At 44.3% G+C, this 26,841-nt stretch overlaps 1 protein-coding gene across 1 annotated transcript in view; it reads right to left on the reverse strand.

Annotated features, from left to right (window-relative positions):
* The window catches only part of CD109 (CD109 molecule), a 139,812-nt gene that overhangs the window by 84,661 nt on the left and 28,310 nt on the right, over positions 1-26,841 (reverse strand). The window contains exons 4-5 of the mRNA XM_058566767.1: positions 23,400-23,630; positions 17,653-17,778 (exon numbers count right to left, since the gene is read on the reverse strand). Coding sequence (XP_058422750.1) covers positions 17,653-17,778; positions 23,400-23,630 — 357 coding nt within the window. The remainder of the gene's footprint in view (positions 1-17,652; positions 17,779-23,399; positions 23,631-26,841) is intronic.

Here is a 26,841-nt window from a genome sequence, read left to right on the forward strand (position 1 = left end):
CATTCCTTCCAGCATGGAGAGAGAGGCTGACATGAAGGCTTCAACACTCGGGCAGCGTGTCTTCTAAGCAAACACCCTTCCCAGCAAGAGAAGACACAACTCCTTAGCATCTTCTGAGCCCTGCTTCCCCTACAGGGTCGCTGTTCCACAGGGAGAGCATGCCTGTAGGAACCGGCCTCCTCAGCACACACATTCACCCTCTATTTGCACTAGATGTAAGCCTGTCTCGATTAGATTTTCTAAGCAACTTCTAAACAGAAATGGAAAAGAAGAACCAGGAGGTATTCTCAGTAATCTCTGTAGTTTCTTTACCCCGTTATCCCTAAGGCAACAGTTCACTGTGACGGTGTATGTTATGGAAATTGATCAAATGAAAGGGGAAAGAAGGAAAACACGCTATTTTCACTACCTTCCTAAGCGCTATGATATGACCAGAGTGCAAATTGGAGACACGTCAATTACTAAAACCATCTATCCCAGTTATGGAATTTCCCTTCTCTAACCATGAAGCCATCCAACTCTTGAGTGGGTTTCTATTTTTAAAAAACTTGAAGGAATGTGGCACATTACATGCCCATTTTAAAAATATATATATTTTAAAATGCAGGTCAGCTTCTTTCAACTCTTGCTTGTGGAGCAAGAAGAAAAGCCAGGAACAGAAATGAAGTGCTGGGTGGATCATTTCATTTGCACATTTATGTTCACTACGATCATTTCAATTTCCCAGAAGTCTGCTTTAGCACTGATCTCCAGCGTCTGGATTTCATTTTTATTTAAAGATTAAGAAAGGCAGTGAATTTTTTAAATCTACACATAACAGGATGTTTAAATGGAAGTATTTCAGACTCACTTCTGGCTTTGTTCCCTAAGACAATAGATGCCAACAATATCCAAGTTTCAAATCCAGGCGCAACACTATCAGACAGGACTGGCAAAAGAGGTCTCCAAAAACTGGTTTTGCAACTCTTAACCAAAAGGGTCAAGAAGAAAATAAACTGGAAGGGAGTCTTAGGAGAAAGTGTTGATGTGCTAGGAGTTGCACATACCCCACCCCCAGGGATCAGGTGGGACTTGTTTGCCCATCACTTCAAGCCTAGGAATGGGACTTCAATAGGACAACCCAGAGAGCTGGATATGTGTCCCCAGGAGCGTCCTCAAGTTGGCAGTGGGCAGCCACTTGACACGCCTGAACAACCTGAAGAGCAAAATACTGCTACTGACCAGATGCTCGGATGGCTGAGCTAAGAGAATGTGCTGTGTTGGCGGTGGTCTGCGCCTGCTGAGTTTCAAAGAGCAGAGAAAGCATGAGCACTTTCCTTCAACTAAATATGCAAAAAGAGAGAGCCAGCATGAGGCTGTCTTCCATCCTGATCATCCATCCTGATCAAAACCAGCCACTGGAGGGGGAAGGCAACCTCAGGAGATGGAAGCTGGAGGTGTACTGTAGATGCCCAGAAGCTGGAGTTACGAGCTGCTAGTGGGAGCAGAGAGATGCAAAAGCACTCAAGACACTTTGAAGGAGAGACCTCCCAGCCAACAGTAGGGGTGCCCCAAAGAACCCACAAAAGAGTTCGAAGAAGGAAAGGTATTAGTTTTAAATGTCTGCCAAGCCTAGAGAGCTCTGATGGCAGATGACGCCAGTATTCCACTGCGGTTCAATGTAGTACTAAACTGCCATTTTTGTAGGACAAGTTTCTGTAGGACAAATATTGGCAAACTCACATGACTCATCCTTACACATCAAGTAAGAATTTTTTACCCCTCACCTCTCTTCCCTCCACCCAATTCAATCCTGGAGGAGTCGAACAAGGCTAGTAGGTTGGCAACAGCCAGCCAGACCAAAGAAGACCCAAGCTGAGAGAAGAGGGCACTCAATTTTATTGGACTGGACATATTAGTTACTGAAAGTAGACTGTTTTGTATGTGTGCATGTAACCAAAAATGACAGGATCTTTTATTACCAAGGAATAACCAGAAAAATGGTGGGATTTGCCCTACATTTGATCTAAGGAATAACGAAAAATTGTTGCCAAAGAACAGACTAAATGGCAAAAGAATAATGTTTTTTTACTGCACCTGAAAAGTAACACATGTTCAACCTCACGGTTACACACAAATAACAGCACACCAAACTGGCTAACCGTTCACGTTAAGAAAGGCTAGGGATGCAGAGGGTACCCACATTCCCCACTCATAAGACATTTTCCCACTGAAACAGCTACGGTTCGAGTTCTAGACTGATCCACAAAAGTTTACTTAATCCATACTATGAATGAAATTATATGGTATTTTTGCCGTTGTCCCCACCAAATCCCGTATTAATTCTCTCCTTCTTAGGAAGTGAAGTTTTAAACAATCTGTCTATACTTCTTACTGCTCCTGTAATCAGGATTCCCCCTCCACCATCTCCCTGGCAGGGAGGGTGCTCCGTGAGTGACGGCCCCTAGCCTGTGCTGGTTGCCCATTGCCTCTTTGGGGGCTTGTTCTCCTGGAGGCCTCCAGAGCCCCTGACACTATGGCTGCCCTCGCTCAGTCCTTTCCCCTCTGCTACATGCCTGCACTTGCTCGGTTCTCTCTTTCCAAGCCTGGCTGTTCTTTCCCTACTGCTTTCGGGGGCTCCTCTTCTTAGCTCCTGAATGTAGTGACTTCTGACAGATAGGTCCAAACACCACCTGCTCGTCTGTTTCCCCTAAACCAGGCTTTCAGCCCTGACTTCCCCAGAGCTTGTAATGGGTGATTCTCCCAAATACCACACTTGAAATCCCAGAGTCACCTTTGTTAAAAGATAAACTGAAGCATATTAAAAATTTTTAGAGTTTATTTGAGCAAAAATCAATTAGAATTGGGCAGTGCCAAACCAGAAGCTAGGTTAGGAGTGCTAACCCAACAGGAGCTCTGGGAGAGATGTTTTATACAGTAAAGATGGAAGCAAAGTAAGGAAATGATTGCTTTGCCGTGGCTTAAAGCCTAGTTCACTATTTGCGATCGCTTGTCCTTGGTGTTTGATTCGTAACCTTGAGGCATTTACAGGCTGAGATTTTGGTTTGCTTACACAGACCGCCAGGGCATTAGAGCCCCCTCAGTCTAACAGCCTCCTCATTTAATTAATTTAACACCTTTCCTCCTCTTTCTCCTTTGGCCCAAACACAGTCCAATCAGTCAGTAAACCTAACCATTCTTCGGTAAAGTGTCTCTTGAATCTCTTCACTCCTCTTCAGTTTGTGCTGCTGCCCTAAAGCAAACCTCTCCTACCTTCAGACTGGACTATTACAACCTAACACCAGGTGGTCGCATATTTCTTAAATAATGATACTAACCCCCTGGAAGTCTCCCCAACTGCACTTCCTCTCCCTCTAATCACCCCACATGCTATGATCTTCCTAAAATACTACTTCAATCATGTCATAATATTGCCTAAAAACTTTCTACAAAGATCAACAAGACAACAAATACTGAAGATTTTTTTTGTTTGGGGATTTATCATAAACCCGTCATTCTCTATACTGAATAAAGTTTGGGTGTTTTTCCATTGCACACGCATTACTTTTACAATCAAACGAAAATAATAAAAGTATAATTTTTATATATTTTATAATTTGAGAGACTCATTCACATAATTTTTGCTTTCTTTGTCCTCAGAAGTCTCATATGAAATTTATAATATTAATTGACATGGAAACTAAAATAAAAGTTTTTAGAGCTCCCCATTGTCTTACAAAATGAAATTTAAAAGTTTAGCCAGATATCCAATACCCTCTACAGCTTGACCCACAAACTCTTCTAACTTTCTCTTTGACTCTCAGTCTCCACGAGGCCTCCACTCCAGACAAGTGCCTGCTCCCGACTGCAGCTCTGTCACCAGCTCCGAGCCTCATTCCGCCCGCACCCGCACCAGTCTCCATCCAAGTCCGACAGTGCCCGCCATCCCCATCTGGTGGAAGCATGGAATTTTAAAGATGTGAAGAGGCTTACAAGTTCTCTGATCCAAGCCCCTTGTTTTTACAGCTGAGGAAATGAAGATTCAGAGCTGAAATGACTGGCCCACAGTCCCTCGACTAGAATACTAGGAACCAGGTCTTGTAACTCCCAATCTAATGCTCTTTGCATTTACTGCCTGAAGCTTTCCCTGACTCTAAGCTCCTTGAAGGTAGGGTCTGTGTCTTACCATCTTTAGATGTTTACTGACTGGTGTTTCTTCCCACCTAACACGCAACGGGAAAGTTCCATATTTTTAGCTTTATTCAGATCCCTTCTGATGTTCCTATGCTTAACTATAATACCTACAGAACAGTAATCACCCTATCAGTAATATCCTATCTTTTTCCCTCTTTTATTTTTACCATAAAATTAGCAAAGAACTTAAAATTAATAAGATATCATCATGGAAATATCATCCAGTAGAAGTGTCAGCAGACGTATATGACCTACTTAGAGAAATGACGAACGTGCAGAACGAGTGAGAATGTTTACTGACATTTACACTGTCCTTTCCTTTCCTGTTTAGTCTAAACATCTGTGGCCTGAACTGCAGTTGCAACATATTTCTCTAGAGGTTTTCAACTCAATTTCAACATCAGGATCAACTGTGATAGGTTCAGTAAATAGAGATGCCCAGCTCCCACCTGAAAACTACTGAATCAGAATTTCAAGGCCACAGCCCACACATACCCTATGCATTCATTCATCCATTCCCTCAACAGAGAATCATCGCACCTAAGTGCCAGGCATTGTGCTGGGTGGTGGGGACATACTTTCCCAGCATGGAGCTTTTGATCTAGTGGAAAGAAAAATATTTATCAAATAATCACACACATAAAAGTGACAAACGATGATAAAAGCTGTGAATTATAGGGGCCAGCCCGGTGGCGCAAGCGGTTGAGTGCGCACGCTCCGCTGCAGCGGCCCGGGGTTCGCTGGTTCGGATCCCGGGCGCGCACCGACGCACTGCTTGGCAAGCCATGCTGTGGCGGCGTCCCATATAAAGTGGAGGAAGATGGGCACGGATGTTAGCCCAGGGCCGTCTTCCTCAGCAAAAAAAAAAAAAAAAAAAAAAAAAAAAGAGGAGGATTGGCGGATGTTAGCACAGGGCTGATCTCCTCAAAAAAAAAAAAAAAAAGCTGTGAATTATATTTATAGGGAATTATGAAATCTGAAGATAAGTCTGGAAAAGTAGAGTCAGATCGGGAAGGGCCTTGCATAGGCCTTGGTAAAACATCTGAAAGCCTTTGGAGAGTTTTAAGCTAAGGAATAACTTAATCTAATTTAACGTTTAGATTATTTTTTGCTGCTGTGTAGAGAATTGATTGTAAGGGGAAAAGAGTAAATTGAGGGTGATCCATTAAGAGACACTGCAAATATCTGGGGAAAATATGATGGTGGCTTGGACAAAGGTAGAGGTAGAAATAAGAGAAGTAGATGGATTTGAAATATATTTAAGCATAAAATCTATGGGAATCGGTGAAGGTCTGGACATGGGTGGTGAGAGAGCATAAGATGTCAAGGAAAACTCCAAGGTTACCAGCTTGCACAACTGGATGGATGGTGGAGTAATTCAATAAGATAGAAAATGCTGTTGCCTCAATAAAAATAAATAAAATAAATTTTTTTAAAAAAAGAAAATGCTTTAGAAGAGCCAGGTGTGGGAGCCAGCCCCATGGCGTAGCGGTTAAGTGTGCGTGCTCCGCTGCTGGCGGCCCAGGTTCGGATCCCAGGCACGCACCAAGGCACCACTTGTCAGGCCATGCTGTGGCCGCATCCCACATAAAGTGGAGGAAGATGGGCACAGATGTTAGCCCTGGGCCAGTCTTCCTCAGCAAAAAGAGGAGGATTGGCATGGATGTTAGCTCAGGGCTGATCTTTCTCATAAAAAAAAAAAAAAAGAAGAGCCAGGTGTGGTGGGGGAAGACCATAAGAAGGATATTGGACAGGCGGAGTTTGGGATGCCTTCAGAACATCGAAGCAGAGACGCTACGTAGGCATGAAGCCAGGCACCTGAGAGTTACTATAAACATTCAATAAGATTACGTTTCAACCTTGTTATGAAAAGAAGTTAATTTTGTCAATTTGCTGTTTTCTTGTTTAACCTCAGGGTGACTCAAGGGTCACAAGGATTTATGAGCTTGTTTTACAGAATAAAAAGAATGCCTTCAAGGACCACCAGATAACCAGGCCCCAGCTGCCACTGATGCCCAGAAGTCAGACTGCCCAAGTGCTTTTTGAGAGTGAGTTAAACAGGGATTACTCCTTTGTTTCTCTGAAACTCCTCCTGCCACGCCCCTTAGCTCTATAAAACCCCTGCTTTCTTCTCTTGTTAAGGTGGATTTGAGAGAACCTATGCTTGCACCTTCCTGTCTTGGCCAATTTGAATTGTCTTGGCCAATTTCTCCATCTCCAGGCATCAATGTCTGAGTGTTTGGCTTACTGTACATCAGGCACACGAACTTGAGATTAAGAGGTTCGGTGTCAGGCAGATGGTTATATAGGTCTGGAACTCAGAGGTCTGGGTTCTCTCAGAGAGGCAAACTGGAGAGTCATTAGTGTATAGATGGAAAATGAAACCATGTCTATGGATGAACTTGCCTAGAGTGAGAAATGAAGGAAACTTGAAACCAAACCTTACAACATGACCATATGTAAGAGAGAATAAATGACAAAAGAGGCCAAGGAGAAGAATCCAGGCATGTAGAAAGAAATCTAGGTGCCAGACTGGACCAAGGTAGGGAAGTGGGAGGCAGAGAGATTAGACAACTTTTTTTTTTCAGAGGATTGGCTAGAATGGGAAAGACAAAGAAAGTGAAGTCACCGGAGGGGAAAGTAGGATCAAAGTTCGATGTTTCTCTCTTTTTCTTTTTTTTTTTTAATGTGAGAGATTTGAGCATATTAGATTTTGTGGAAAGACCAGGAGTGAAAGAGAGATCTAGGTTGAAGATTCAGGAGAAAGAAGAGATGATCAATACTGTAAGATTTCTGAGAAAGTAGGAGAAGGCAGAAGGCAGCGAAGAGGTAGAGGTTTGGGTCTTAGATATGAGGAACTATGTCTTTTCTGTAAAAGAAGAGGATAAGCATGAGATGGGTGCAGACGCAAGCAGACATGTAAATTTGGCAGAGGAAGTTAAAGAAATTCCTATCTGATAACTTCCATTTCCTTTATGAAGTAGAAAAGGAGATTATGTACTGAGAGTGAGGAGGGAGGGATCTAAATCTCCACATGAGACAGCACTTTCCTGAATCCCTTCTCTCACTAGAAAGAATTACAAACATTCTGGTACTCATCAAGACTGGAACTAAACACCTGAAGAACTGAAGTTGTTCTATACCCAATAGCTACTTATAGTGACAAGACTTGGGAAGAATGGATCTGATCAATAAGCAAGACACAGACCACACCAGGCTCCAGTTAGAACGCCAGGCATACAAGGCCACAAGTACTTTTATACTTCTGAAACGTTTACCACCTGCAGTACAAGTACATTACGCTATAAAAGGGACAAACTGGTTTCCTTAGTAGAAAGTACTAACGAGAAGACATTCTCTTTAAAAACAAACAAAAATCACTCATTTAACCCTCTCTGTTCCTACTGAAAGTGGAAAGAGTTACGGTTTCTAAGGACATGGCACATGACCATCTTTCTTGGGCACCTATCTCAAACACGAGGAAAAAGCAGAGGTGTAGCTACAGCTTTGTATTCAATGGGAAAGTTGCCCTTCAGACAAAATAATTCCATTTCTTGCTCATTTGTCCTTTTCTCACTCCACCCAGGACTCGGCACTCATTTCAGTGCCCCACCCCGATACCCAGTGCTGCCCCCAGCAGTTGGAGTCCATAAAATGAGTTATAATTTTCCAAAACTCCCTCTATGTCATTGAAAATTAAGTGTCATATAGAACTATACACACACATCACACCAGTGTCAAATTCCTCCTTTTGATAGTGTACTACAATCACACGCTACACAACAACATTTCAGTCAACAATGGACTGCATACACAACGGTGGTCCCGTAAGATTAGTACCATATAGTCTAGGTATGTAGTAGGCTACACCATTTAGCTTTGTGTAAATACTGCAGGGGAGGAAGAAATTTTCCTCTACTCTTCTGGGTTCTTCTGGCTGGTCTAAGAATTAAATTGACATAAGACAGATTAACAGGAGAAAAACAAACAAAAGTTTAATAATATGTGTACATGGGAGAAACCCAGAAAAAACAAGTAATACACCACAATGGCCGAAGCCCTCACCTTAAATACCATCCTCAGCTAAAGACAAAAGATGTTGGGGGTGGGGAAAGTAAGGGACTTCAAAGGGAAGGAAGGCAATTCACAGGTAGGTGAAAAGGAGAAAACGTTTGGAAAACAAGTGTTTGGCCACACAGAAACAGAAGAACACAGAGGGCAGCCCAACAAACAGGCTTTTCTTGGTTCCTCCTGGTCTACCACCTAGTTCGTAGCTCACTTCCCGAGACAGGTTTTTTGGTTTGTTTGTTTGTTTTTGTGGCGGAAGATTCACCCTAAGCTACCATCTGCCAATCTTCCTCCTTTTTTTCTTCCTTTTCCCCCCCAAAACCCAAGTACATAGTTGTGTATAGTTGTAGGTTCTTCTGGTTCTTCTATGTGAGCCGCCACCACAGCATGGCTACTGACAGACAGTTCCATGCCCTGGAACTGAACCCAGGCCACTGAAGCGGAGCACACTGAACTTTAACCACTAGGCCATCAGGGCTGGCTCCTGAGATAGGTTTTTTTATCTGAACTCTTTTAGGCAGTTAAGGGGGAGGTAACAAGAAAAATCTTCTGAGTCTTTTGTTTCTTAAAAATAATCAGCCTGGGGGCTGGCCCCATGGCGTAGTGGTTAGGTTCTGTGCACTCGGCTTCAGCGGCCCAGGTTCGTGGGTTCGGATCCCAGGGACCTACACCACTCATCAGCCATGCTGTGGCAGTGACACACATACAAAGTAGAGGAAGATTGGCACAGATTTTAGCTCAGGGCAAACCTACCTCAGCAAAAAAAATAATAATAATCAGCCTAAAATAATCCTCATGTTAAAGAGACACATTTTGGGGTAGCAAATTTTGTTCCCCTCAAGTACGCTCTATGATGTTCGCACAACGACGATGTCACCTAATGATGCATTTCTCAGAATGTATCCCCGTTGTTAAGCGACGCATGACTGTATAATAACATAAGATATAACCATCGAGTACACTATGTAAAGAGTACACAGGGGACCAGCCCCGTGGCTTAGAGGTTAAGTGTGCGCGCTCCGCTACTGGTGGCCCGGGGGTCAGATCCCGGGCACGCACCAACGCACCGCTTCTCCAGCCATCCTGAGGCGGCGTCCCACATACAGCAACTAGAAGGATGTGCAACTATGACATACAACTATCTGCTGGGGCTTTGGGGAAAAAAAGGAGGAGGATTGGCAATAGATGTTAGCTCAGAGTCAGTCTTCCTCAGCAAAAAGAGGAGGATTAGCATGGACGTTAGCTCAGGGCTGATCTTCCTCACAAAAAAAAAAAGTACACAGGACCTCTCAGTCCTATCCTCACAACTTTCTGTGAATCTACTTTCAAAATAAGAAGTTCTTTTAAAAATTAATCTTCTTATAGTTCATATCACAAGATTAAACAGTCTGCTAGGTGACAGCAAGCTAATCCTTAATAAATATTAGTGGATATTAGCATATTTCCCCTACCAGGTAACCTATATGCTGTAACATGTGTCTCCTGGACTCAAATCCTCAACCCAAGCCACCGCTGTTTAGTCAGAATCTGAGACACTTTGAAAATGACCTCATGTGTGAGGGAGTGGTCCACATGGCACCCTCAAATCATGTAATGGAGGTGGGCATCTTCTCCACCAATGAGTACAGCAAGCCCTGCGGACATCTAAATTCAACCACAAAAGTGACCATGTTGAAACAGCAATTGCTGCACATATTAAATGTCTTAATGTCACAGAGCTGAAAGTATCAGGAAATCTAGCTTCTAGACTGACCCTACCATAAGACTGTGTGAGCCTCACCAGGTCATGTCACTTCTCTCAGATTCTTCTTCCATCAAATGAGGAGACAGATCTGGACAACCTGTAAGACCCTCTCCAGCACCAAAACCCTCTAATACGTGCTGACGGTCTCCTCAGACCCTCCACTTCTCTGACGATTAGGACGTGCTCAAGTCTGATCCCAAAGTTTTCTGACTGATGCCAAAAAGATGTACCTGAAGAGAGGAGTAGGTAAGAGACACTTGAAAGGAAGGGAACTGCTAGGGTAGCTTCTGGAGGGTAGGAACAAGACAAGGAACTCCTCACAAAAATTAGCTCGGGGTCCAGAAACTAAAATGCACACTTCTGAAGGACTGACAATAGCAGATTAAGCGACTCAGTCAAGTCAAAGGAATGATGTGGCACAAAGATTCTGAGTGCACTATGAATTTTAAGAGACTAGGATATTCAGTTCTTAGCTGAAATCTTTTTTAATTTTCAAAATCAGAAACTCTAGAACATTAATCCAAAAGGCCTGTTTTCCACTGGCTCACAGGCGCAACAAATACAGCAACTATATATATTATTGTCAAAGTGAAAATACATGAACATAGTTCTGCTAAGTTGCAGTGCCATACAGAAGAGTGGGCCATCACAAAGGATGATAACCAACAGCGAGAGTCTGGAGGAACCATTCCTTCACCCTGCTCATGCCATCTTCCATCCCACTAGCATGAATGATTCCTACAACAGATCAGATACTATATTAGACAGAACAAATACGAAAATCAATAAAAGAGAACTCCTGTCTTTGAGGAACTCACAGTCTAATTAGTAAGGCAGTCATATTTTTAAAAACTACACTGATCACAGTTTGGAAAGATGAAACAAATTCTGGAAATTGATGGTGGTGATGGTTGCACAACATGAATGTACTTGATACCACTGAACTATACACTCAAAAATGGTTAAAATGGTAAATTTTACGTTATGTATATCTTACCACAACAAAAACAAAAGGGAAGCCACCTGACACTGACCAATAAGTGCTGCAGTGCAGGTGCGCATCAGGCCACAGAGGAGCGGAGGGTGGCGGCCCGACCTCTGCCAGCTGGTGGGCTGAAAGATACAATCCTAAAACCGACTCCTCCCTCCCTTGTTCACCGCACATGGGACTAAGAACTTGAGGTCTTTCCCCAAAAAAGCAGTCTTCTTTTAAGCAGAGGCCAGCAAAAGTATTTTGGAAGCCACATTCACATTCCAGAGAGGATGCCACTGTTTTCTGACCTGTCACAGTTACCTCCACACTTTCTGTTAAGCTGTCATCACAAGCCAGGGGGTTACCAGACGCTGCTTGTAGAGTGCTTCAAGGACAGGGACTGTGCACACAGAGGTGTGCTCTCCTGCAAACAACAAACGCTCCAGACAAAGCCTGACAGCAAAGCAAAGCAACCCAGGCAACAGCTGGGCAGCAACGCCAGAAAGGTAAGGAGCGTTCTGGAAGGCTATAAAAAGCAGTGAGGTGCTGGCAACCCTTCCCTAGCCTTTCCACAACAAGTAACTCAAGAGAAAGTAGATGCAACTGTATGAACAAACGAACAATTCAAAGCAGACTGCTTCTGAATCACAGCGTCAGTGACACCCACAGTATGTTATGTGGGACTCCAAGAGAGACTGCAAGCCTCAGAGCTACTGAGTTCTCTCCTTCTCTTTCTTGTCCCCACCCCAACACTGGCTTCAGGGTGAGACAAGGCTGAGAAACTGCAGCCAGCTGCAGCTAGCAGAGACCACAAGATTATTTAGTTTGGTGGTCCCCATGCTGGCTATGCACCTGAATCACCAGAGAAGCTGCTGTAAAAACAGAGACTGTCCCAAAAAATCTGATCTTGTTAAGTCGAGGGTGCCAGGGAGCTCCACGGAGCTGTCACCTGGAGAGGTAAGTAAGCAGCTGAGTCTCCCCACTAGGGAGTTCAAAGAACAAGTCAGAGTCCGCCCCCGGTTCCACACCTTTTCCAGTACCCAGCACAGCCTCTCAGTGGAACAGACAGAAACTAAAGATGCCTGGCTGTGGGCACATAGCAGCACTTCTCAAAATGCGGTCTGGAAAACAAACAGAATTTCCTAGAGTGCCTTTTAAAATGCAAGTTCTTAGATCCCATACCAGCAATACTGACTTGCAATCTAGGGGTAGGGCCTGGACTGTGCATCTTGAACAAGCTCCCCATCAGTTGATTCTTAGAAATACAGATGTTTGAGAACGACGGGTAGGTTCTAACAACTAGAGCCTCAGGTGGTAAACTCAGCTGCACATGCCACTCTGGAAGGGAAGGCAGGTTTCCATTTGCCACTGAGGAAAGAGGAAACAGGGGTGCAGTTATCACGTAGCAGGACTCTCTCAGTGACTCCACCCTTCCTTCGGATTCTCAGAGGAACACGAGCACACTTGGGTCACCCAGAGGTCTGGAACTCTGGGCCGCGGACTGCCCACAGGGAAAGAGCTGGTGTGGCTAGAACCCTCCTGGCTCTCAGGAGCCGGGTATTCAAACACCAACATTCTTTTAAAGAACCTCTAAAATTGCCTTCTAGTAAACTGGAATACAACATTAAAATCATAAATGCAAGAACATTTGCAACTAAATCTGGTAAACACATACAATGGAACATTATTCAGCCTTAAAAAGGAAAGAAACTCTGACACATGCTACAACATGGATAAATCTTGAGGACATTATGCTCAGTGAAATAAGCCAGTCACAGAAAAACAAATACTGTACGATTCCATTTACATAAGGTACCTGGCATAGTGAAATTCATAGAGAGAGAAAGTCGAATGGTGGCTGCCAGGGGCTGGGGAGAGGAAGGAATGGAGAGTGAGTGTTTAATGGGTATGAGTTGCAGATGAAGAATTCTGGAGATAGACAGTGGTGATGGTTGCACAACAATGTGAGTATATTTAATACCACTGAACTGTACACTTAAAAATACTTAAGACAGTAAATTTCATGTTATGTATATTTTACCACAATAAAAGAATTGAAAAAAAACTTGTAAATTTTTGGGAGAGCCAAGGATGCCAATCAAGACACAGATACATAGAGATAAGGCACCTAGAGAAATACTGCAAAAAAATGAAAATACAAGCAATGTCTAACTTTTAAAACAAATTATCTTGCCAAGGTATATTTGTAAGATGATTATCAAATTGGAGCACATTTCCCCGTCTGACCTATAACGTACCTGATGTCCAACAGCCCTGTAAAACACATGTCTATGGAGAAGTGTCACAACTAAAATAAAGCTCTTCCCTCTGAGGGGAGGGCTTGGTGCTCCAGGGAGGCAAGTGAGAAATGATGGGGAAGGGTTGGGAGAGGTAGAAGGGATGGTGATTCTTCTCAAAGGAAGAAGTACAATCCTGAAAGCAGCAAAGAACTGCTCACATTCAGCACAAGTGTATAGATTATGTGTATGCATAAGTAGCACACAGAAAGTCAGTCTTCTTACTAAATTTCACTAATTTTAAGAGGACTTAAAAATAATAATAATCGAGTTGCTTTGCAATTTAATTAAACTACCATTGTAAAAACTACCTAAATCTATGAAGATTCAGGAACTTACTAGGCTCCACCATCATAAACTGCACAATAAAGCAGGTAAAAAATAAGAATAAAAGCCTAGAAATTTTCCTAAATCAAAATAATTACTTGTCATAAAAAATCCTGAAGGTGAAAAGCAATACTTCAAGCTCAAAAGCAATTTAAGTAATCCAGAAAGGTTAACAGTACAATAAATGACTCTCATTCTATAACTGAAAACGGTTCAGCTGTAGACATGCCAAGCAGCCCACCACATGTGCTTTACCTGCCAGGTCCTTCTCCTGACCCAGGGGAAAGGGTGATGAAAAAATGCCACTCTGCTTGTCTACACAGTCACTACAAATCAAAGCTCTGATAAGGCCTATAGTTTTTAACACATTGTCCTTCAGTAGTAATACAAGGATAATTCCATATTTTTTCTAGAAACAAAATGGGATTTCAAAACACTCTCCTGAAACTAAATATTTTCCCTTCCCTGAGATTTATAGTAAGAATGGTCACTGCATTGGGAAAATAAAAATATGGTCTATAATGGTGAACTATTTAAATAATAAGTATATTTCCTCCATAGTCATTATTCCCTGCTAAAAGAAAAGGAGTTCAATAATAAACAATATACACTCCTTGAATGCTGTGCAGGAGAAAAGGAAAGATAAAACCAGAGACCAAGGCTGGGTCCACGTGTGTTTCTTATATTCCTTTGATTATACTGACCCCTGGTGGCCCTTGAAGGACTCTTTTTTTTTTTTTTTTTTTTTTTTTTTAATTAAAGGGGTCTCTTTTTCCTTAGCTGTGTGCCTTGACATTACATCACCTGGGGGAATCCTCTCGTGGTGTAAACGTACACCAAATCATCACGTTGGACACTTTAAATATCTTACAATTTTATTTGTCAACTATACCTCAATAAAGCTGGGGGGGGGACATACCACCAATAATAAGTACCTGATCAATATACTTGTCTTCAAAAGGATAAAGATGTTTATAGAACATGGAAAAGGGGGAAATTATATTTAGTTCATATAGACAAATGACTCTTATGTAGCTCTCATACATACATTTAATAAATACTGACTTGCACCTCTATGCAAGCACTTGCTGGGTCCCAGGGACACAGGGGTGAGCAAGCCCTTATAAAGACTAGAATCTGCTAGGTTCCACCAATTAAAAATGACGCGGATGGGGGCCGGCCTGGTGGCGCAAGCGGTTAAGTGCACACACTCCGCTGTGGTGGCCCAGGGTTCGCAGGTTCGGATCCCAGGCGCGCACCGATGCGCTGCTTGGCAAGCCACGCTGTGGCGGCGACCCATATAAAGTGGAGGAAGATGGGCACGGATGTGAGCCCAGGGCCAGTCTTCCTCAGCAAAAAAAGAGGAGGATTGGCAGATGTTAGCACAGGGCTGATCTCCCCACAAAAAAAAAAAAAATGACAGGGATGAACCAAGAGCACAGAGTGCTACGCGAATGTCACAGGGGGCTGGGCTATTTTAGACAATGCCGGAAGGATCAAGGCAAGTAGCCAGAATAACAGGAGAAAAACAGCACTCCACGCAGAGGGAACAGCATGAGAAGGCTCCAGGATAAGGCAGACTGGTGAGTTTAAGAAACTTAAAGGATATAATATGTTTAAAGCATAGAGTTCAAGGGTAAGGGTGGCACTTTACAAGGCTAAAGAGGTGGGCAAGGGCCAGATCTTATGAAGACTTTTAATTTTTTAAGCACCTAAATTTCCTTAAGAGCATTATCTTTTTTTTCCTATCAAAGCAATACGACAGATCAAGTTCACAAACCACTACATGAGAAATCCTACAATCTCACATCTACATCTTCCACAGTCTTTCTCCACTATTCTATTCTCCTCTCTCCTCTGGTATTTATTCTCTATACCAATCATAGAACACATTAGTTTCTTGGAGGCTGCCACTAGCTGGGACTGCCCTGCCTGGTCATTGTGCAGAGGTGGCCTCTGAATGGACCAACGATAGACACCTGACCCAATGACCCATCCATAGGCTGCCAGCCACCCACGCAGAGGCTTGCTGGTGGGGCTCTGAGGACGATGGTTATTTAGCTGAGCCAATGTGCCAGTTCAGATTTGGACTAGAGAATACCTTACAGGTTAGAGAAGAGTGAGAGGAGAGTGGAGCAGACTACGAGAGACAGAAGGAGCATCTGGCCCCAAAGCATCGGCACTCATCCTTACAGTAAACCCTCTCTATCCCAAGGTGGTGTGAGTGAGACTCCATCCTTGGAGGCACCTGATGGGCCTCACTGACTCAACGCCATACGATTCCTCTGCTATTGCACTGCCTTGGGTTTTTCAGTCACCCTTGTGTCATATAACTTTTGTCATATTATTCATGTCACCACAACAATGGTCTCTGAAGACAGAGACGACATTGAGCTTCCTTGTATCCATCACAGCACTATAGGCCCTCAACACATACTTGATGGAGGACGGATGGATGGATGAATGGACAGACAGACAGACGGACAAATAAACAACTGATTCCTGGAGAATTTATAATGAAATCAAAAAGTGGGAACTGAGAATAAAATCTTAACTCCTCAAAGCTCACAATATGCTTCCTAATCTTCAGCTCAATCACTCTCCACATGCTCCAGTAACCCTAAACTTCTCCCAAGTCCCCAGACACGCGCAGGTGTCTTCCCTTCTCCCTGCTCTACACAAACCCTTCTTCTCCTAAGTCTCAGGAACATCTACTCTCCCCTCCTTCTCTAGAAGCCCAAAAGTCTGGCTTTCCCAGAGTTCATCACCTCCTGCTCCAGGCTTCCATAACTCCTTGTACATGCCTCCACCCTTTCTCATTTCCTATCTGTCTCCCCCTCTGTAGCACAACCTCTCTCTGAGACTAGCATGCTCTTCATCTTTATGCAGATGCTCAAAAGACGTGTACTGACTGAGGGGGACTAGCTCTGATTTTAGGATGTGGTCCCAGAAAATACTAACTAAAGGAAAAATTTCTTTTTAATTTATTAAGTGCTTGGTACTTCTATCTTACCTCAGGTCTTATGCTAATGAATGATTATTCCTCCTTAATAAAGCAGTTCTCAACGGAGGGAAGAGGTTATTTTCCCCCAGGGGACAGACTTTTTTTTTTTAGTAAGGAAGACTGTCCCTGAGCTAACATCTGGGCCTATCTTCCTCTATTTTGTATGTAAGTCAAGTACAGCATGACTTGATAAGCGGTGCATAGATCCGTGCGCGGGATTCGAACCTGTGAACCCCGGGCTGCCAAAGTGGAGCATGCACCCTTAACTGCTACGCCACCGGGCAGGCGAAGGGACAGACATTTTTGATTGTCACAACTTGGAGGGAAGGAGAGCTGCTCCTGGCATCCAGTGGGCAGAGGCCAGAGAGGCTGCTACACATCCTACAACACACAAGACAGCAGCCACGACATCGGATTTTTGTCCGAAATGTCAACAGTGAGAAGCCCTGCTCTGACAGAATCTTTTTTAAAGCTCTTATTTGTGAATTTATATATATTTTAATAAATTTCACAGAAAAACTGGGAAAATATTCAGTGAATCTTCAAAGCTCACAGTGCTGCACAGGAGAAACCTGAGGCAGACCAACGGGGCACTTCAACGCCCTGCGCTGTCAGGTCTCAGAGCTCAGGAGCAAGGAGCAAACAAAGGGAGCAGGGGGAACAAAGATAACGTCGGTTACTCCAATCTCATCAGGAGTCATTATTCTGAGACATAAAAGTTTGCCAAATAATAGCTATGTACTCATTTCTTAGTTTTAAAATACTCAATGTACGCAATAAATAAGTAAAATAAACATCATTTAACCAGTTTTATACTAAAATGTGAAGTGTTTTAACCTTCAAACATTATATTATAGAAAAAAACAGCAATGATTAAAACTCGAATATGTTATAATGTATGTTAACCCATAGATAAACATAGTAAATTAAAAATAAACCACTTAATTTGTCTAGATGCTCAGACTCATGTTTTTCTGTTGATTGAATAAATGACTTTGGAGATATTTCCCCATCTGACCTATTTAAATCCTTTTAACATTCCCCTTAAAAAGGTATTTATACTCACATCCACTTGAACTTGAATGGACCAGTCACCAAGTACTGGATGGGAAGATAATTGAAAAGTTTTGGAAACAACTCCCAGATCACTTCGTTCTGACAACCACTGCTGGATCAGATTTGACTTGGGGTCCTGCAATGAAACCACACACATTAACTCTGCAAAGACCGCCCACGTGCACGTGTGTCCTATCTGTTATGAGTGACGCCCCGCAGCATTCCCAGGCACATCCAGAACACGGCACAGAGACAGTGTTGGGAAAATGTCAGCTCTAGACTACTAAAGAAGACAAATATAAATTTCTTCTTTTCTCAGCTTCTCCTGAGAATATCTTTATTCTGTTCCACCTTTTAATTTTTGGTACCATATTTCCTTCTACATGGAAAACACTACAACATGTACATCAGCAAACCTGTGTTGTTATTGTTAAAAGAAAATTGCACTGTAGAGATAACAGGCCCCATTATTATTAAAGTGTTAAAGGCCCACTAGTGTCAGGCACTCTGCCTTATCATTACAACTCATACATCATTCAGTCATTACAACTCTCCTTCAGGGGAGGATTTCCTCACGTTACAGTTGAGAAAACTGATGCTGAGAGAAGTTAGGTAAGCACTCAACTGTAAGTAACTGGCATGGTCAATGTTACAGCACCAATACGTGATGCAATCCAGGGTTCAAACCCATGTCTCTTTTAATTCAACAAAAGTGTATGAGGAGGCCAGCCCCATGGCCTAGTGGTTAAGTTTGGCACGCTCTGCTTCGGCAGCTTGGGTTTAGATCTCAGGCACAGACCTACACCACTCATCAGTGGCCATGCTGTGGCAGCATCCCACATACAAAATGGAGGAAGATGGGCACAGATGTTAGCTCAGGACGAATCTTCCTCAGCAAAAAAAAAGTGTATTACAGAGAACAGATTGGTGATTACCAGAGGGGAAGGGGGTGGGGAAGGGCAAAAAGGGTAAAGGGGAACATGTGTACCATGACAGATGAAACTAGACTTTTGGTGGTGAAACCCATGTAGTCTATACACAAGTCAAAATATAATGATGTACACTTGAAATTTATATAATGTTATAAACCAGTATAACCTCAATTAAAAAAGGAAAAAAAGTGAATCATAGAGATGTTAAAGCAAGGCGACGAAAAACACTTCAGTCTTCCTGTACTCTCCCAGACAACGATCCCTTCACGAAACGTTCATCCAAGCCAACCTAGCAGTCACCCCAGGTTCCTCTCACGTTGTCAGCTCTGTCAATTCTGTCTCTTTAGTATCTTTTTAATTGGCCTCCTTCTTTCCATCCTCACATCCTGTTTTCTCACGTCCACACAATGTCCTATTTTCTAACTATTGCAACTCCTCTCCGTCCTCTGGTCTTGCCCCTCCAGTACATCTTCCCCACTGCCAACAGTGTTATCCATCTGGGACTGAGGCCAAGTGGCTGAAATGCTTGGCACAGTCCCTGGCATAGAACATGCAGTGAATAAACACTGGCTATGATCATTATCCTAGACCACTAGGTAACGATCACTTTTGTTTGCCTGCAGAATGAGGTCTACACTCCTTTGCCTACACTCCTCTTGCCTGCTTAGTAATCTGACTCCATCCACATTTCTAAGTTCACCTTCCTCCAACAGATTTATTTGCAATTCACCCCAAAAGCCATCTAGCCTCTGGAATTGCTGCACAGAATGCCCTCCCTTCTTGGTCCAACAGGGAAGATAAGCTCCCACTTCTGGCCTTCCAAATATGCCTCCAGCAGGCAGAAGTGACCCCTTCCTGGAGAGGCCCTAACACACCTCAGTTTACCACTCCTGAAGACATGTTACTGTATAAGACACTCATGAGTTATATGGGGGGTTTTGTTCCCAACTAGATTGTGAACTCCTGAGAGTGGGGATCAAATATTTCCCTTAGTCTTGTTCTTTATCCTTTTACTAGAGGTAGTGGGTTAGCCCAGTTATTAGAAATGAGAAGAAACCTCTCTTACCAAGTGGGAGAGAATGAGTCAAAGGTAAGTACAACGCTGAGAACTGAGTAGTGGGTAGTCTAGTAAGCCAGAAACTAACTGTTCATACCAAAGACCAAAAGCCAGTCAAAACCAAGCAGGTCGCTGTCCTTGGCAAACTCCTGGGACAGGGGCTGTAACCAGCAGTGGGCTCCACTGCGCCTGCCACAGCAGGATGCGTGGGAGGGCTACAGAGGTTAAAGAATCAAAACAAAGGAAGAAGTACAAACACCTAATAAATATACGCTATCTAATAATTAAAGGAATGCAAAGGAAAACAATGAAATACCACTTTTCTTCTGTCATATTGAGAAAAATAAAAAATAATAACAATAATTCCCAGTGTTATTTAAAATGTAGGGAAAGGAATGCTCATACTCTGCTGGTGTGTGGTTCTGATGAGGATGCACATTTCTCCCAGGTGCTGCCATGGCCCTGCACACAAAGGAAGTCCGAACCGAAGGCTTTGATGACTTTGCAGCTGGAAGATCGGGAAGGCTGGGAATGAACAAGATGACGTCCTCTGGTTTCCCAAGCCTGTCTTGGCCCTAGGCCTGTCACCAACAAGGAAGACACAGAGAATGCAGAAACACTAGAAGGCTTCACAGAGCACATCAGGATTTGAATGGGCCATGCATGGTGGCATCACAGCAGAGCCCCACATGTGCACATGGTCATCTGCCAGTGGGACGCATACAGGACAGCCACATACAATGCAAACAAGTGCCCTTGTCGTAGCCAGAAGAGCCACGTGCCAGAGACGCTGGACATGTGGGCCCTTGTGCCCTCCAGGTCACCTCCAGATGGCTCTGGAGTGCACCAGGTGCCTCAGCACAGACTGCCCCAGCTGGAGAACTTGTCTGCAAGGAGTGTTTCTGCCACCCCTGGAGTCCTGAACTACGCAGAAGGTATCTGTCCAGCATGGAAAATCAGAGGAGTCAGATCACTTACAGAAGGTGGCCCTCTCACCTGGCCAGGGCTGAGGTTCTGGGTTTGTCACCATGGCCCCAGGCCAAAGTGTCAAGGGCACAATCACAGGATATATGCCCAAGCCAACAATACTTGTTCCCACACAAGGTCATTCACCTGTACCAAGAAGAAAAGTCAGGGTAGCGGCTGCCGTGCTAGCTGCCAGCACTTATTTCCTCCAGACGGGCTGGAGGAGGCCAGAATTAGAGCAGAGGTAGGGCATGTTTTTGAGGCAGGCAAAAGGAATACTACCCAATGCTCCCCCAAAAAGACACTGAACATCCCTGAATATGGTGTGACAGTCAATATTTTAGCTACGTCCTGCAGTCATTCTTGGCTGGGCAAGACCAGTCCCAAAAAGTTGGCCTCTCAGCTCTCAGATGCACTTCTCCACATTAGCCTGCAGGTGGTGCTGTGCTGGGAAGTACAAGTGTCCACGGTAGGAGCTCTTGTTTCACTAAATCCCACTTTTTTCTGGGAAGTTTTGCCAAGAAAGCAACTACTCCACACTGAAAGATGCAGGAAACATCACAGTCTGGTGTCTTCAGGTGGAGGAATACAGCGCCGTGGGTATTTGCGTCAGTGCTCCGACCTGACCTGACCTCCGCAAGTCATGAGGCAGGAGGCAGCTGCACCTGAGCTCACGTCCTAGCCTCGCTGCCCAGACACAGAGAGCGGAACGCAGCCACCCCCTATTCCCTGCTCCCAAACACTTCAGGTTCCAGGTGGAACTTCAGTCTAAACTCCTCTCCCCTGGCCAAGAGGGCCACACATTGGCCAGGCGACTGGTATCCCTCAGGACCAGAGGTAGCAGAGGAAGGGCTCTCAGCACTTCTGAGAAGTGGCAGATGTGGCATGTCAAGTCCAAAACTGGAGAGAACAGCCCAAGGGATCTATAAATCACAGGTTTCAAAGACAGATACTAAAGCAGAATTACAGAGAGGCAAATTAAAAAAATGCACAGACCAGCTGCCCAAATCAGCAGGGTCAGTTCCGGGTTAACGCCTAGAACACGCCGTCTACCCAGCACTACCTTCGTTCACCTGACGAGGAAGGAGGCAGACGGCAGGTAAACAGCCACAGGCTGGTAGACATCTACTACTAGACCCTCCATCTGACACGTCGCTTCTGGCATGCAGTAAGCTCTCAGCACATGTGGATAAATGATGAAGGACGGTGTGAAGGGAGTCCCTAAAACCCTGCCCGCAGAGTTACAAGAATTGAGAAATGCTACTCACTATGTCAACCTGCTTCACACACATCCCAAGAAACAGCAAGGTTAGAAACTCACAAAACCGCACTCTCTGAAGAGCCACTAGCTCAGCGCAAGAGCTGTGCGCTGGCAGCCGCTGCTGCTGTGTGCGCTGCAGCGCGTCTGGGCCTGAAGTCACAGGCAGACGTGTCTGTCTGCTGGACTCCGTTTGTTGGCTTAATTTATAACAAAGAAACTAAGGAGAACAGGAAGACACTGCACTAAAGAGCCTGAGCTTGCCTTCCGTTCCGTGTTCTTCATCAGAACATCTGGGGTAACTGATGTCTCAGGACTGGGGGTTCCCAGGGCCAGCGACTTGCAGTCTAAAATCAAAAGAGTCCCAGGCAAACTGGGATGAGGTGGCCGCCCTATTTCCATGTCACGATCAAACATCTAGTATTCTCCTCAGCTTAAATGCAGAAACCGGGGCCAGCCACATCGCAGCCGTCTTCACCTTCGTTCTCACAAGAAAGCACTCAGCCTGCCAGCCCGAGTGTGCACGCAGCGGAGGCCGAACGACCCTGCCAGAGGAACTCCTGCAAGAACGACAGCTAATGCTCAGTGAGCATGTGCTGTGCGCCAGGCACGGCTCTAGACACCTGACTGCAATTATCTCACTTAATCCTCAGAAAAACCTCCGTGAGGTATGATTATTATTACGCAGTTTACAAATAAGGAAACTGAGGCTCAGAGAGGTTAATTAATTTCCTCAAGGTCCCACAGCTAGCCTCTATTCTTCTTAGAGCAGACAGTGATTCTTTAAAGATGTTAAATCACATCATGCCTCTCCTCAGAATTCTCCAGTGAATTTTCATTTCACTCAGAGTAAAATCCAAAGTCCGTATCATGGCCAAGAAGACCCTATATGTCGCCTCCTCCAACTCACCTGTATCTGACCTCTTCTCACTTGTCCCCTCACTTCCTGGGCTCCAGTGCACTGCCAGCTTGTTGTTCCCCCAATGCACCTAACAAGCTCCCACCTCGGGGCCTTTGCACATGCTGTCCCCTCTGTTTGTATGGGCTCATTCTTTTATTTCCTTTAGGTCTCTGCTCAAATAGGCCTTCCCTAACAACCCTCCAGAAAATAGCAAACACAAATACTCCCTCTCTCTCTGTCTCACACACACACACTCCCCAAGCCCTTTATATACATATTTGTGTGTTTGTTTATTGTCTGTCTCCCCACTATCCACTGAAATATAAGCTCAACATGAGCAATGACTTAATCTGTTCTGTGTACTGCCCTATCCTAGTACCTGGAACACAGAAGTTCAACACGTGCTTGACAAATGAACTAGTCCATGAAGAAGCCAGGACTGAACCCACAAAGGCCAACTCTGGGGCCTGAGCTCTCAACCCACCGCTCCAGCACCTCCCCTTCTTCAGGGAGGACCCCACGCTGCGAGGGAGGCCTACCACAGTGAATCCCGAGACACTCCAGCACAGCAACGTGAGCAGAGCTTGCAGGGAGCTCCAGTAAGGGGCTTGGACGCCTCCTTTCCCTTCTATCTGGCACTCACCTTAATTCGAATGTTTGAAGAGGTTTTGTACGGTTTAAAATCTGAGAAGAGTGTAACTACACGAAACTTCACGTCTTGCTTTGGCTTGTATAGGGACTTGTCCGTTTGAATGAAGACAGTCATTCTCTTAGTCTCAAATGATAAGCGTGTGCTATTAGAGAATAAAATCTCATCCTGGGCACGTCCAGTTACACGTAGCTCATAAATCTCATCCGCACTGTTCAGAGGTAGCTGGAAAAACAAGAGATCAGACATAAAGGTCTCATTATTTGACCTCAAAAAAGTCTTTAATTTTAAGTTAGAATAGAAAATTTAAATACATAGTATTATCAAAAATAATTGCTGAAAAATTTGCTCCTCCAAGGCACCGAAGTTAAACAATTTGTTTTCCGTTTTAACATGCTGTGGGTCACTCTCAGATTAAATCGCAGGGTTCCCAGGACGCCGGATGCACACCCCTCAGCTCCCTCGGCAGCAGGCACCTCCTCACTGCCTACTCCAAGTGCAAGTCCCTCTTCCTGACAGGAGTCAGGGGTCAGAAGGCCCAGCTCCCTTTGACGTCATCTTCCACACCCGGCCCCCTGGGGCAGCCACTGGGAGAAAGGCACGTTTGTGTGAGACTGGCTTTCCTGCTCTGCTCTCTCAAGCTCTTTCCTACGATGCACTCTCTCCCCGCATCTTGCTCATCACCTGTCACAGCCCTGGTAAAGAGGATGGCACTGCTACTTGTACTATTTCTATTATAAACAGAAATCTTGCCTTCTTGCATCAATAGAGAGGCCTTCCTCAGCAGTCTACGTGCACTGTGCCATTTTACCCCACACGACCCTTCAGGGGGTGCTCTTACCAACATCATTTTACAAACAAGGAAACTGGGGCTTGGAGGCGCTAAGGAAGTTGTGCCAGGTCACTAGCTGAGATTCAAACCTAAGATGAGCTATATTACTCTTAAGAGACTTCGTGTGGTGGTTTTAAAATACATCCAAAAATTCTCTGACCCTCCTCCCTTCAAAAGGGACCCAAAAGATAGAGCCTAATTCCCCAGACTTAGTGACTTGCTTCTCAAGAATAGAACGAGGCTGCATTGTAAAAAGGAAGGTTTCTGGCTGGTTCTCTCTTTGGATTCCTCTCTAGGGGAAGCCAGCTGCCACGGGACGACGTCACTCAGGAGGCCTGTGGAGAAGCCCACATCGGGAGGAACTGAGACCTCCCACCACACCCACCACCAACTTGCCAGCCACGTGAATGAACCACCTCACAAAGGACCCCGAGCCCTAGTGAAGCCTTCAGAGGACTGCAGCTCTGGCTGACATCCGTACTGCGTCCTCATAAGACCCCAAATCAGAACTCCCGACTGTGTGGTTCCCAAATTGCTGACCCACAGGTACCGTGAGAAGCAATAAAAGCTTACTGCTGTATTACACCAAGGTTTGAGGATAACACGTTACACAACAATCAATAACTAGTACAACCGACTTTTAGTTCATTTTCAGATTAATAAACCTGTCTGAAACTATTCTGACTCCTTTTTGCAAATAAGGTTTGTCCACAGAAAGTTCAGAGGGGATTTTCCAGTAATAGCAGCCACGATAAAGCTAGCAATATGGATAAGAATATGAAGGAAATGTAATAAACCACCAATAAAATGGTCAGCAGGAAATATTTAGGGAGAAAAGTACTGATGTCTGCAACTTACTTGGAAATGCATTTTAAAAATAACAAGAATTAATTGACGAAGAGATGGGTAGATGGATAGCAATGTGACAGCAAGTATGGTAAAATGTTGATAAATTCCAAGTGGTGGTTATAGCAGTGTTCACTATGAAATTCTTTCAATTTTTTTGTGTATTTGAAAATTGCATAATAACATATTAGGAAAAACAATCAGTACCATCACCTTCAAATGACCTCTAGTGCCAATTTTTGCTTTTCTTCAATAAATAGATATTTTTTATTGAGCACCTTCTACCTCCAGGTTGTTCTAAGTGCTTGGGATACAACGTGAACCAAAGACGTGCAGCCCGTGGGGCTGAGGGTCCAGTGTGGAACTTGCATTCTTATATTCTATTTTCTCAAGTGAGACTTCAGTCTTCAGATTCTTTTAAACAGATTCCTTAATACTATAAGCAGGAAAATATACATGGCAGGAAGTTATGTTTATATATGGCAGAGATTTATAAATATTTCATGTTTACGAATATGATATTTGATGAGATTGCTCTTCATGATGTGGATATAGTTTGGTCATTTTTAGTGGCACAGAGGCCCCAGAACAGAAAGGAGATTGAGGACTTATGTCAAATCCATGAGGCAGAGGAGTGACACTGAACAGGCCTAGTAATAGTGAGGTGTGGCCAAAGAGTTAGAGACTCAGAGTTAACACAGATGTGTCCAGCACAGCGACCCTGTCCCTCCTCCACCCTCCTTCAGGGTGGGACACTGCCTCAAGGGGAGCAGACTATCTTCCTGTCATTTCAGCGTCCCTAACTAATTTGTTTTTTCAACTTTCCCCTGTTAGAAACCTTGCCTCCCCACCTGTCAAACTTAGGCGATTTGTGTCGTCAAAGCCTCAGGGCTGACCCCGTGCTGGACAGTCAGAGTAGACAGTGTGGACTGGGCATTATCAGCAGTCCTGGGGTACCTCTACGAATCATGGGGTGTCAGCAAATGGCCTGGGGTGTCACCCTGGACTCTCGGGGTCAGGATGGACCTTGGCCCTCCATTGTTAACAGCAGAGGGACATAATGAGAACGCAATTGGAGGAAGTACTGTGGATTTTAAGCAATCTTTATGCAAATTTCTCTCCGTGCCAGACCTGGAACAGGCTGTAACCTGCTTCCCACAGTGAAGAGGACTTCAGAAAGTTACAAAATCTCCTGAATCTCTGCTGGTACATTGCCATCTGCCTTCTCAGGGCCACAATTACTGAAAACGGTTCCCATAATCAGTAATAAAGAGGTTCCCTGATAAGAAACTTCCATATCTCTTATACAGAACCGATTACTTAACCCACAGAGATTTTGGACTCTTACGTGTCACGCTGAAGGCACAGGGCTGGAGAAAGATGTAGTTGCCACAATTGGAGCCAGTCTGGCAGCAGGACAAGAGTCTGGGAGGGTACAATACTGGCGGGCTTTGATCAACAAAATATCCATCCAGCATCTGAGCATGGCTGATTCTCAGTCTGATGCTAAGTCTATTTTGTGCACATATACACACAAACTCTCTAAGTAGATGACAGCTATCTGCCCAGGCTTCACAAGGAACGCCTGCTCGGAAAGGCCCTTCGTGGACAATAAATGGGTTTCTTGTTCTAACCTCAGCTGTCTAAAGCCATTCCACCTTCTCTGAAAGATCTATTGCCTTAAGGAAACTGAGACAATGCAATAGTATTCATGTACTTTATTCATTAATAACTCCAATTACAAAAAGTAATGGAAAT

Source organism: Diceros bicornis, chromosome 23 (genome assembly GCF_020826845.1).
Source record: "Diceros bicornis minor isolate mBicDic1 chromosome 23, mDicBic1.mat.cur, whole genome shotgun sequence".
Taxonomy (NCBI): domain Eukaryota; kingdom Metazoa; phylum Chordata; class Mammalia; order Perissodactyla; family Rhinocerotidae; genus Diceros; species Diceros bicornis.